At 43.0% G+C, this 12,242-nt stretch overlaps 1 protein-coding gene across 1 annotated transcript in view; it reads right to left on the bottom strand.

Moving 5' to 3' along the window:
* Nucleotides 1-12,242, bottom strand: part of COL22A1 (collagen type XXII alpha 1 chain) — a 310,548-nt gene that overhangs the window by 90,101 nt on the left and 208,205 nt on the right. Inside the window, exon 24 of the mRNA XM_075920074.1 lies at nt 9,355-9,408. Coding sequence (XP_075776189.1) covers nt 9,355-9,408 — 54 coding nt within the window. The remainder of the gene's footprint in view (nt 1-9,354; nt 9,409-12,242) is intronic.

Here is a 12,242-nt window from a genome sequence, read left to right as displayed (position 1 = left end):
GCTTGCTTTTCCTATGTGAGTCACTTGCTGACATCACAACCCCATCCCATGTATGTGACAACCTATCACTCTAACACAGTGGAATAAAATTTCCTTTATTCAGCCATTTCTGTTGATATTAATTTTTGTTTACATACTAGCAAGAGATAAGGGGAGGAAGCACAATCTAGAAGTGCATAGAACAATGCTGGGAGAATTAGGTTCTATTCTCAGTTTTGCTAGTGTGACATCTTGTGGACTGTCATGCTCCATGCCTCAGTTTCCCCATCTGTAAAATGAGGATAAAGCCAGTCTCACAAGGATTTTGTGAAGTTGAAATCATATTTTTAAAGTGAGATGAGCTCACCTGATGAAAAAGAGGCTATAAACAAGTAAAGCATTCCCATCCAATATATTCCACAGGAAATGTGCATACAAACCCTTTAACCTGGTTAAAGCTCCAGTATAAAACAAAAGTCAATATATATAAGTTGTACAATGAAAAGGCCTGAAAAACTTCCATTTTGAAACACTTAATGGGAAAAAAATCCACATTTTTGATCAAAAAGAAAATGTTTCAAAATTTCAGAACAACTTTTTACATTTTGAACTGACATTTTGAACAAAAAAATATTTTTTCCAAATGTTGACTTAAACTGAAATATTTTGTTATGACTTTCCCAATGGAGATCATTTTTTCCCACACAACCACATTTTCCAATGAGACAGTATTTTGGTTGAAGAGTTTTACTCAGCTCTCTATCTAAGGACATTAAGAAAATAAGAATGGCCGTACTGGGCCAGACCAAAGGTCCATCTTGCCCAGTATCCTGTCTGCCGACAGTGGCCAATGCTAGGTGCCCCCAGAGGGAATGAACAGAACAGATAATCATCAAATGATCCATCTCCTGTCACCCATCCCCAACTTCTAGAAAACAGAGGCTAGGGACACCATTTCTACACAACCTGGCTAATACCCATGGGTGGACTTATCCTTCATGAATTTATCTAATTCTTTTTTAACCCTGTTAAAGTTGTGGCCTTCACAACATCCTCTGGCAAGGAGTTCCACAGGTTGTCTGTGCACTGCGTGAAGACATTGTGCATTGTGTAATACAGGGGCTGTTCTCCATGTTTAAGAATTTAATTCAAGTAGTTAAAGCCTTCTGAAACATGTCATTCTCTATATGCAGAAGGATGGTTTGCCTTGTTATTTCTCAGTTGGGTACCAGAAATGAGATAATGTTTCCTCCTTTTGCGATCTGCATGGTTTTGAAGGATATCAGAGAAAGTAAAGTTTACTCTGAGGCTGTGTCTACACTGGCCAGTTATTCCGGAAAATCAGCCGCTTTTCCGGAATAACTTGCCAGCTGTCTACACTGGCCGCTTGAATTTCCGGAAAAGCACTGACGATCTAATGTAAAATCATCAGTGCTTTTCCGGAAAAACTATGCTGCTCCCGTTCAGTCAAAAGTCTTTTTCTGGAAAACTGTTCTGGAAAAGGGCCAGTGTAGACAGCAGAGATTTCTTTTCCGCAAAAAAGCCCCAATCGCGAAAATGACGATTGGGGCTTTTTTGTGGAAAAGTGCATCTAGATTGGCACGGACGCTTTTCCGCAAAAAGTGCTTTTCTGGAAAAGCATCCTGCCAATCTAGACGCGCTTTTTTCTGAAAATACTTTTAACGGAAAACTTTTCCGTTAAAAGCATTTCCGGAAAATCATGCCAGTGTAGACGTAGCATGAATGTTCATGGATTGCTTTCCACTGTCTCATCAATAATAATACAAGGTTCTTCCCCATAGAGAGGTTTGGGAAGGAATAAAATACTCATCTATAAATGCTAACAGAGCACTAGGAGTCTTGGCCTGAGCTCACTTTTTTGTAAAAGATGGGGGAAGAGGTGAATAGATGTACCATGTATGATTCATATGAAGGCATAATGACTCCTCCAAAGAACCACCATTGAAAATGAAGCTGCACAGATTTAGTTCACATATTCCATACTGCTATGTAAGAAATGCTTCTGCAAATACTTAAGCTATGCAACCAACACTGCAATGAAGGTTTGTTTAGGCATCTCATAGACTTGTGAAAGTGAGACAGGGGTGAGAAATAATTTTTGAAGGGGGGGGGCACTTCACAAATTTCTGAAGAGGTCACAGGCCATCCCAAAAGAGGTAGGGCCAGAAAACGTCCCGTACTCCCCCACCCACTGACCCTGATTGGCCTGGGGCGGGGGAGCACATGAAGTCTTTGCCCCCTGCTCCCATCCTGCCAGGGGTACACAGCACCTAGAGAGAACCACCAGCTGTTTTGAACAGCTGGCAGTTCCTTCTAAGCGTCCTGAGCCTCTGGCGGCAGAAGGAAACTTCGTGTGGCTTGAGGCGGCAAGGGAGCAAATGAAGTTTCTCACTCCCTGCTCCACCCTGCCAGGGGCATGCAGTGTCTAGAGAGAACTGCCAGTTGTTTTGAACGGCTGACAGTTTCCTCTGGTGCTGCATGCACCTGACAGGAAGGAGACACTTCACACATTTCCCCTTCCCCCGAGCCCATCCTTTTATGAGTGAGACAAGCATTTAAGCCACGCAAAATTATTTGGCTGCTGATATAATGCTAGCAAAATACATGGCACTCATGCTAATAAGCCCTTAGCTCCAACTTCTATATTTGTCTTTATACATCTGCAGAGCCAGTCACAGCCTCTGAACCTCTGAAATGTCATCTCTTGTTGTATCTGCACTCGCTCCATCAAGCACCTCATCTCAGGGCTTGACTTCATATCCAGCACTCCAGGGGCACAGATGCAGCACTTAGCAAAGATGGCACCTTCCCCAATGTGAGACTTTCTCTCATCAGTTGGATTAATCTTCCGCCCCAGGATGTGGTAGGTATATTGATGGGAGAAGCTCTCCTATCAAAGCAGCACTATCTACACAAGGGTATGTCTACACTACCACCCTAGTTCGAACTAGGGTGGTTAATGTAGGCATCCGAAGTTGCAAATGAAGCCCGGGATTTAAATATCCCGGTCTTCATTTGCATCTTGCCGGGCGCCGCCATTTTTAAATGCCCGTTAGTGCGGACTCCGTGCCCGCGGCTACATGCGGCACGGAGTAGGTAGTTCAGATTAGGCTCTCTATTCCGAACTACCGTTACACCTCGTTCCATGAGGAGTAACGGTAGTTCGGAATAGAGAGCCTAATCCAAACTACCTACGCTGTGCCGCGTGTAGCCGCAGGCATGGAGTCTGCACTAACGGGCATTTAAAAATGGCGGCGCCCGGCAAGATGCAAACGAAGCTCGGGATATTTAAATCCCGGGCTTCATTTGCAACTTCGGATGCCTACATTAACCACCCTAGTTCGAACTAGGGTGGTAGTGTAGACATACCCCAAGGGATTAAGTCAGTAAGTCAACATTAGTCTACACTACAGATCTATTTCCATATAACTACAATGGTCAGGGGTATGGAATCCATAGATGCTAGAACTAGAGCATCTACTAAAGCAGTGTTTCTTAAACTGTGTTCCGGAGCACACTGGTGTGCTGTGAGACAATCGGAGGTGTGCCACAGAGAAAAACAGAATTCAAAATGGCAGCCCTTAAAGGGGGAAGCGACTTTTTTTTTTTGGTTCAATAAATTTCCCCCGACCCCTTTTTTTTCCCCTCAATTTCCCCCCGACTCTTTTCCCCCAACCCTTTTTCCCCTGACCTTTTTATTTATTTATTTTTGCGCAACAAAAAAATTCTTGGTGTTCCCCATTAAAAACACAATATTGTTTAGTATACCTCCGTCTTAAAAAGTTTAAGAAACACTGTACTAAAGCAATCCAGACTTGACAGGGTTTCCCTTAGATACTGGATTTGCAGTTTGGTTCGTTGACTCTCAGCACCTCCACTATATAAATTATTCCTGCACGTGGTGGATTTTTCACACCCCCGAGTGAGGTAGTTATATTGATATAAATCTGTATGGCCTCAGTCTCCCGTTTCCTTCACTCCTCTATCAAGCCTTCACTGTTGTCACACCAAGATCTGCAATCCTTCTAAAAATGTGCCTCAAAACTCCCCTTTTCTATAATGCTTGCCACAAGCAGCTGACATCGGAACATGAGTTCGTTACAACTGTTCTTCATTCCCCGCCCCCCCCCCTTGCCTGCTGGCCGCATCTCCGTACACTAACATTTCCAGTGCTAGACTTTAGATGAATGCTGCGTTACAACACTGAAGTGAATCCTCTGCTTAAATCCAGTTTTGTAAACCAAGATTAAAAATGATAAAAAAAAAGACTGCTGGCAACACAGAAAACCAAGACCCCAAGAGCCATTACTCCTGCACATCTAACTTGCATGGCTTTTTAATCATTTTAAGTGCTTGCTGCATTATTCATAATGGACCAGGTCTCTAGTTATTAAGTCAAGTGGCAGGATAACTGGAAAACCAACATTATTTTAAAAAACCGTTCTGAACAGAAATTACTGATAACCTCCCGGGGCCATAAGAATGCAGAGGCTTTGTACCTTGCTATTTCTTACAGTACTAAGAAAATCTTCTTTTCAGCACTAGGCGATGTTTGCTTAATTTTGTATCTTAGCATAAGGCACAGCCTGGGATTTCTTATGTTTATTGATGAACAAGCTTAATTTCTCCTTTTGGTTTGTTTTTATTGAGTCAGTGCAACAAATGAAAATGTAAAATCTTCATCTTTTTTTGGTGTGTTTGTTTTTTGCTTCAGTACTCTCAGTAAGCCAACAGGCTCCAGGTTTTGTTTTTTTTCCTGTTTCAAAATACAAAATCTTATCAAAGCTGTTCCTGTGCCAATTCCCTTACCACAAGTATCTTTGGGAGACTTTGGAATTAGACCTGAACGTTGCAGTGCAGGTGTAACGCCAACAGGCAGAACCAAACTGGGGCCCTATGGAGCTTAGTGCAGGAGCTTCTACAGCCTGAGCTAAAAGCCAGCTGGCTCTCAGCTAAGTCTGTAGAGGAAAGCCATTCTCTCAGTAGCTGGACTAAGTGCCACTACATGGGACAGTGAACCACACACAGTAGATGTGTGGGTTACACAAGCCTATGTCTGCTTTTTTACACAAGCCCTTACAAATGACTTACCTTGTAAACAGAAGCTCAAGAACTCAGCACATTCCAAGGTTTATACTCAAGGCCTCTTTAAAAAGGCAATAAGCTTGAAATCAGAAGTGCTCCAGACTTATGTCTACACTAATCAAATTAGAATCCAGATTCCAGCGATTGTCAGTACTGCTGCTGCTTGCACCAGGGTTAATCTATTAGTGCAGATGTTTTTATCACTGCGTCACACAAATCTATTCAGAACAGAGAGATAAACTGCCTCAGCCTGTGCATATTAGCTCTTCTCCTACTAGCAGTCTGTGCTAGTCTGCACTACTTCTTACTGAAATACAAATATGAGTTTTACTTACATAGGCAAGGGAGAGGTAGCAGACATGCACCCAAGAGCTTGGCTGAAAAAATTCCACTTTCTTGGTTTTAACAAGTTTTCAGGTTGAAACATTGATAGGAAAAAAGTGTGTTTGTGGGGAGGGAGGGGGATTCTTTGCTGTCACAAAAGCTCTATCCTGTTTTTCAACCAGCTTCTTCACACAAGTTGGGAAGGGGCGTGTGTTTTGTGGGGGAAAGGGATGTTATCACAGGCACTGGTGTCATCCCAGAGTCTTCTCAGATGTGTCACAAGATCTTTCCCTTCCTCCGGGACAGCCAGCAGTGATGGCCAAGAAGGACAAGAATCATTGTAAGGTATCCTGCTGTCCGAAGCAAGCTCAGCTCCCACTCGCTGTCCCCTCTTCTCCCAGACACAAATTGTTCTCATTCAGTAGCCCCAGATAAAGACGCACACTCATGCCCATATGTCCATGTGTTGGACCTCATCATTATATCTGATCTGGGTGCTGCTCTAACTAAAGTGGAGTAAAATGCAAAGCCTGTGATTAAGAACATAGGAACGGCTGCACTGGGTCAGGACAAAGGTCCATCTAGCTCAGTATCCTGTCTGCCAATAGTGGCCACTGCCAGGGTTCATCCACACAGCAGCGTTATTTCGGAATAACGGAAGTTGGAAATAACACAGTCTGCATCTACACGACAAGCAGTTATTTCAACATTATGTCAAATCATGTTGAGCTGGAGGACTTTTTACTCCGATTCCTGTAACCCTCAGTTTACGAGGAGTAAGGGAAGTTGGAGGAAGCGTGCTCTTCCTCAAACTTCCTGATTGGTAGACAGTGCCAAAATCTGAAATAAGCTATTTTGACTTGAGCCAAGCAATTGATGTAGCTCAAGTTGTGTAGCTTATGTTGGCTTTAGCCCTGCTGTGTAGATGTTCCCCCAAATGCCTCAGAGGGAATGAAAAGAACTGATAATAACCATTGATGGATCCATTCCCCATGAATTTATATAGCTCTTTTTTTTTGAGCCATGTTACTGTCTTGAACTTTACAACATACTTTGGCCAGGAGTTCCACAGGTTGACTGTGTTGTGTGAAATACTTCCCTTTTTTTGGTTTAAACTTGCTATCTATTAATTTCATTTGGTGACCCCTAGTTCTTCTGTTATGGGAATGAGTAAATAACTCTTCTTTATTCCCTTTTTCCACACCAGTGATGAATTTGTAGACTTCTATCATATCCCTCTTTAATTGTCTCTTTTCCAAGATGAAAATTCCCAGTATTATTAATCTCTTCTAATAGGGCAGACGTCCCATGCCCAAATCATTTTTGTTGCCCTTTTCTGAACTTTTTCCAATGTAGAGACACCTTTTTTTGAGATGAGGTGCATGCAGTATTCAAGATGTGGGCGTATCTAGAGTTTATATGTGGGTTTATATAGAGGCATTAGGATACTTTCTGTCTTATTCTCTATTTATTTCTTAATGGATTCCTGATTCTGTTTGCTTTTTTGACTGCTGCTGCATATTGAAGAACACATTGATTATTATTTAAAGACCTTGTCTTAGACATTCTCTTTTCCCCTTGAATATATTCTCTGAATCCATGCACTGGTTTACTTCAGCTCTTTTTTAATCAAATGTTTCTGGAAGTCTTCTGTCATATGCACAGGTCAGGGTGCTGTTGTAAGAATATGCATAATTTTCTTTATTCTTAAAGTTAATATACGTGGTGGAAGAGCAAATGGTCAGTCAATTTAAAAATCTCTTGATAGCACTGTAGTTTTATCTTTTTCTGATCAACATAAAATTTGCAAGCTTTGTTTTGCTAGGGCCAAGGGAAAAGCTGCTTAATGCAAAATCAGCAAACTTTTCCTACAATTAATATTGAAATTGTGCCATGAAAGTATATAAAAAGCCCTGCAGAGCTTCACTTAAGGTAGAGTTATGTTCATTGCGTGATCGTTAATTATTGATTAATTCACAGACAGATATCCGGAAATTTATTCTTTTAAAGTGGGTTGTTCATAATGTCTGTAGCACTCAGCAGGAAGCTTTAATGTCATCCAGCATTACAAAGAAACCATCAAAATGCATTTGAAAATACGTGAATGTATTCCCATTCCAGGCAGCTGGTGAACAACTGGTAAACCAGATGCTGCGGAATGAAACACAGCCTGAAAAGCACAGACATGGCAAAAAGCAGAATCTAAATGACAGCATTCTAAATTGGAGATAATTGGCTTCACCTGAACCCACATAGCAAACCATCGGATTTTGTCTCTCATGGCTTTCACAGTCATCTTAACACCTTAACACAGCACATCTGCTAAAGAATCCATTTCGTGCTGATGTTTCCTAGTAACAAGAGCATTACTTGCCAGGGGAAATAAAATAAGTATCAGCAAAGCAAAAACAACCGACAGCTCACGATGCCCTGGTCACTGTGTACATCACCAGCCACTGCAGAGTCAAAGCTCTTCTGTGTCTGTCCCAAGTTTAACTGACGGTAGAGCTAAAATCCTCACTCATATGAATGAGGTAGGGTGTATTATCAAGACGACGGTTAATGGGTTGTTATATTCTTGCCAGGGTACTCAATCGTGGTGTGTGGGCAAACGGTGGAGAAGCTTTGTGACCATCCTCCCTTTCTTTACGGCAAGAAGAGAAGGGATTCCTGTCAGAGGGCAGCCACCTCCTAAGAACTCCCTCATGGCCTTTGGGAGGGCTGTGGTACCCTGCCTCAGTTTCCCCCTTCTTCCGGACTCTTTAATAAGCTCCACACAGGTTTTCTTGCTGCCCTGCCAGGGCCTGTTTAATGGCATAAATCACTGAAAACAATCCTCAAAGTCCCCAAATGAAATCCATCACTAAAACTCATACACAGCTTGGGTGACTTTAGCTAGCCCTGGACCTCTGTGATGAGCACTCCAAACATTGGCTGGTTTCCCTAGAGTACTGTTTTGCTGTAGAGCCTGATTCAGGACCTCCCCCCCCCCCCAAAGGAGGCAGCCCACCAGCTCCCTGCAATTCTTCCCCCAGACTGATCTCTCTCAGCATTTATATAAGGCCCAGCTGTCCTTTTAAGACAGGGTTTCTCAAAGTGGGCCATGGGCCTGCTTTGGGAAAGCTGCCAGTAGACCTGCATCACTTTGCTTATCTAAAGAGTCCATAACCACAGAGCCTTACTGCTCCCATTGGCCTCAGTTTGCAATTCCCAGCCAAAGGAAGCCGTGGGAAGTGGTGTGGGCCAGGCCTCCGCTTCTCCTGGCTCCCCTTGCCTAGACGTGACAAACCACAGCCAATGGGAGCCGCCAGGCTCCATGGTGATGGACTCTTTAGGTAAACAAAGCAGCACAGGCCTGCTAGCGGCTTTCCTAAAGCTTGAGGAACACTGCTTTAAGGCGTCAGCTGACTGCCTTAGTCCTATCTCCTCAAGCTGGGAAGCAGCTAATTCATTAGGGCTGAGGTGGAGTCGTCCCCATCTCCCCTTGAAGGAGTTCCCCGTGCTGTGACAAGTTCCCCAAGCCTTTTTCTGTTGCCAGATGGTGTCACTGTGTTGGGATAGCTGTGAATCACTGCCCCCTTCCCCTTAGCTCATCCAGCTTTGCTTACAACAGCAGCTGGAAAGGAAGGAAAGTTGGAAGCAACAAGCGTTAATGTGGCTCCCCAGCAGGGTATATGACACCCAATAGGTGAAATTCTGCCTTAATTTACTCCTCAGGCAAACCCACTGACCACTCGTGGAGCTGCAAAGCTCTGGTCCAGTAGCCTTAAACCCAAGAGCAGGAATCACCCTCACTCTCTATCTTCTTTAACGCGCATCCTCCTCCCCCTGAAAGCTTCTTTGAACACATCTTATTCATATACTTGTGTCACCTTTTACTGAAACTCTGTCGCTTCTGATATTATTGCCTTTGTGTTATAAGGAAGAAGTAGAAATGTCACATACCCGAGGTCCAGGCAAGCCATCGAGTCCTGGGAAGCCAGGTTCACCCTTCTTGCCCTGTGCAATCAGAAGAAAATCAGACATTGAAAACCAACAGCAGAGATTGCTTCTCTCATAGTCCAGACTCTCTCTGTGGAACACAAAAGGAGCAGAAAAGTAGTGTGAACATTAACCACACGGAACTGTTAGGATTCACAGGCCAGATTCTGCCCAGGGTTTGTGCACACAGCTCCCAGTAACTTCACTGAGTCTCTCAAATGTTCAATTGGGCTCATATTGCACTGCCAAATTAAGAAATTCTCTGGAAAACAGGACAGAGACACAACAAAGCTAGGCTACATCTACATCGTTGCCTTCTTCCGCAAAAGCTTATGCAAATGAAGTGTGGAGTGGAATATCACCACATTTCATTTGCATAATTAATTAACAGCCGCTTTTGTGCAAGAGGCTTTTGCGCAAAAAGGAGCTGCGTAGACGTCTCCTTTTTGCGCAAAACCCCACTCTTGCGCAAGAGCCGTTCTTCCTCATTTTTTCAGGAAGAATGGCTCTTGCACAAGAGGAGGTTTTTGCGCAAATGAAGCGCAGCGATATTCCACTCCATACTTCATTTGCATAAACTTTTGCGGAAGAAGGCTACAGTGTAGACGTAGCCCGAGAGTACCAAGAAACTGATGGCTTGGTTGCGGTCTGTCAGCAAGAAGATGAAATTCACCTGAATTAAAACTCAGGCTCATAACACAAAGACCGGAAACACTAATTTATTACCACATTCCCCCAGTGCATCTGTAGAGTAGTGGTAAAGATTAATGATTGTTGGCTAGACACCATCTCCTGATACCCACCTTCACCTGGTGCACATAGGCAAGAAGTAATGCTATGTACTATGTTTGCATCATATACTTTTCTCCACCTCAGAGCCTGATGGGGGAACAATGCCAGTAGCCAAGTCTGTTATGGCAAAGCTGATCAGATACCAGAACCAGGCCTGATTATACACAGCCTTAGGAGATGTGCTCACTTCTGGGATCTCTACCCCAGCCTGTATCCACCATAGGCTCTTTCTTGCCATTTACTGAAGAGATCTTAGATTCAGAAAAAAAAAAGACCAAACAAAAAGCCAAGTACTTTATCTATGATTGAGTGCTTAATATCAAATATTCTGATTAAAAAACCCAGAGAGCTCCAGTGACCCCACAGTTAAGCATAAAGTTGACCTGTGAAAGGCTAACACCTGTTTAAACAAACACATTTAATGGCTACAATAGGTTCTTAGCCAAAATTTCCCCTCTTCCCACAGATTTGCATAGAGCTGTGTGCAAGCTGGCTACTCTTATCCTAGATGAGGCTGCATTTTAGCACCGCTGTATCTCTGTGATTGTAAAGAACTTTCAGACCTTCTGAGATGAAAGATACTATAGAGAAGAAAAATACACTCTTATTTTTTGGTACCTAACACCTCACCAGCTCCATAAGCCAAAAGAGCCCGCTAGCATGACTGCCTGTGAAAATAATACAATGGGCTCACATGTTTACTATAATTTCACTGGCCTTCCCTTGTCAAATGTGCATAAAGGGCTCAAGACTGTCTTATCTGTCCCCAAGGAATTCCCTTTAAAATGTTTGTTCTGGATGTTAGCAAACATGCAGGTGGGTGAGTGGGGGAAGGGAATGTTGCTACGGGAAAACTAAGTTGCTGAAAATCCTTAGGGCATGTCTACGCAGTAGGGCTAAAGCTGAAATAAGCTACGCGACTTGAACTATGTCAATTGTGCAGATGAAGTCAAAATAGCTTATTTTGGCTTTTGGCCCCATCTACACAGCAGGAAGTCCAAGAAAGAGCACTCTTCCTCCAACTTCCCTTATTCCTCATAAAATGAGGGTTATGGAGTCGGAGTAAGAAATCCTCCAGCTTGACATTATTCTGACATTATGTCAAAATAACTTATTTGTAGTGTAGTCCCGAACTATGTTATTTCAGTTATTCCAAAATAACACTGCTGTGTAGATGTTCCCTCAGGCTATGTCTAGACTGCTGGCTTCTCTCAGAAGAAGCTTTTCTGGAAGAGATCTTCTTTCGAAAGAAAGCGTCCACATTGCAAAAGCGCATCAAAAAAGCGATCTGGTTTTTCAACAGATAGCATCCAAACTGAATGGATGCTTTCTCACATGTAAGCTGTGGTTCCTATGGGCAGAATGTCCTCCAGGGAACCTGTGCTTTTTCCTCTTTCCTCTTCTTGCAAAAGAACTCCCTCTAACCCAACCACACACACCTTTTTCTGAAAGAGCTCTTTTGGAAAAAGGCTTCTTCCTCATAGAAAAAGGTGTACCGATGTCGGAAAATCCCCTCTGTTCTTTCAATTTTCTTTCGAAAGAACATGATTGCAGTGTGGACATAATTGAAGTTTTTTCAGAAAAACGGTTGTTTTTCTGAAAAAAACTCTGTAGTGTAGACATACCCTTAGAGACTGAACTCTCGGTCTCCAGATAGTTTCTGTAGGAGTTGGGTTTCTTTTAGGCATTGGAGAAAGGCAATGAAGTGAACTCTAGCATGCCCAAAGTTATCTTAGGAAAGCAGAATTCACCTTTCCTTGGCTTGCACACTCAACAGTCACACCAGTTTTTGAGGGATTACCAGTTCCAGTGCTAGTCCCTATTCTCAATAAAAAGGGAGACAGCACTAATTAAACTGGTAACACTTCTAGAACCGGTAAGAATTCTGGAACTGCCAAACTCTCTGTCCCGGAAAAGCACTGCACCCTGCACCCTTTTAGGCTGTGTCTAGACTACATGGCTCCATCGACGGAGACATGTAGATTAGGGTTGTAGGCAAAGGGAAATGAAGGTGCGATTTAAATAATCGCCGCTTCATTTAAATTTACATGGCTGCCGCG

This window comes from Pelodiscus sinensis, chromosome 2 (genome assembly GCF_049634645.1).
Source record: "Pelodiscus sinensis isolate JC-2024 chromosome 2, ASM4963464v1, whole genome shotgun sequence".
In the NCBI taxonomy this organism is placed as follows: domain Eukaryota; kingdom Metazoa; phylum Chordata; order Testudines; family Trionychidae; genus Pelodiscus; species Pelodiscus sinensis.
The sequence above is the reverse complement of the archived record's forward strand: the minus strand, read 5'-3'. Positions and strand labels throughout refer to the sequence as shown.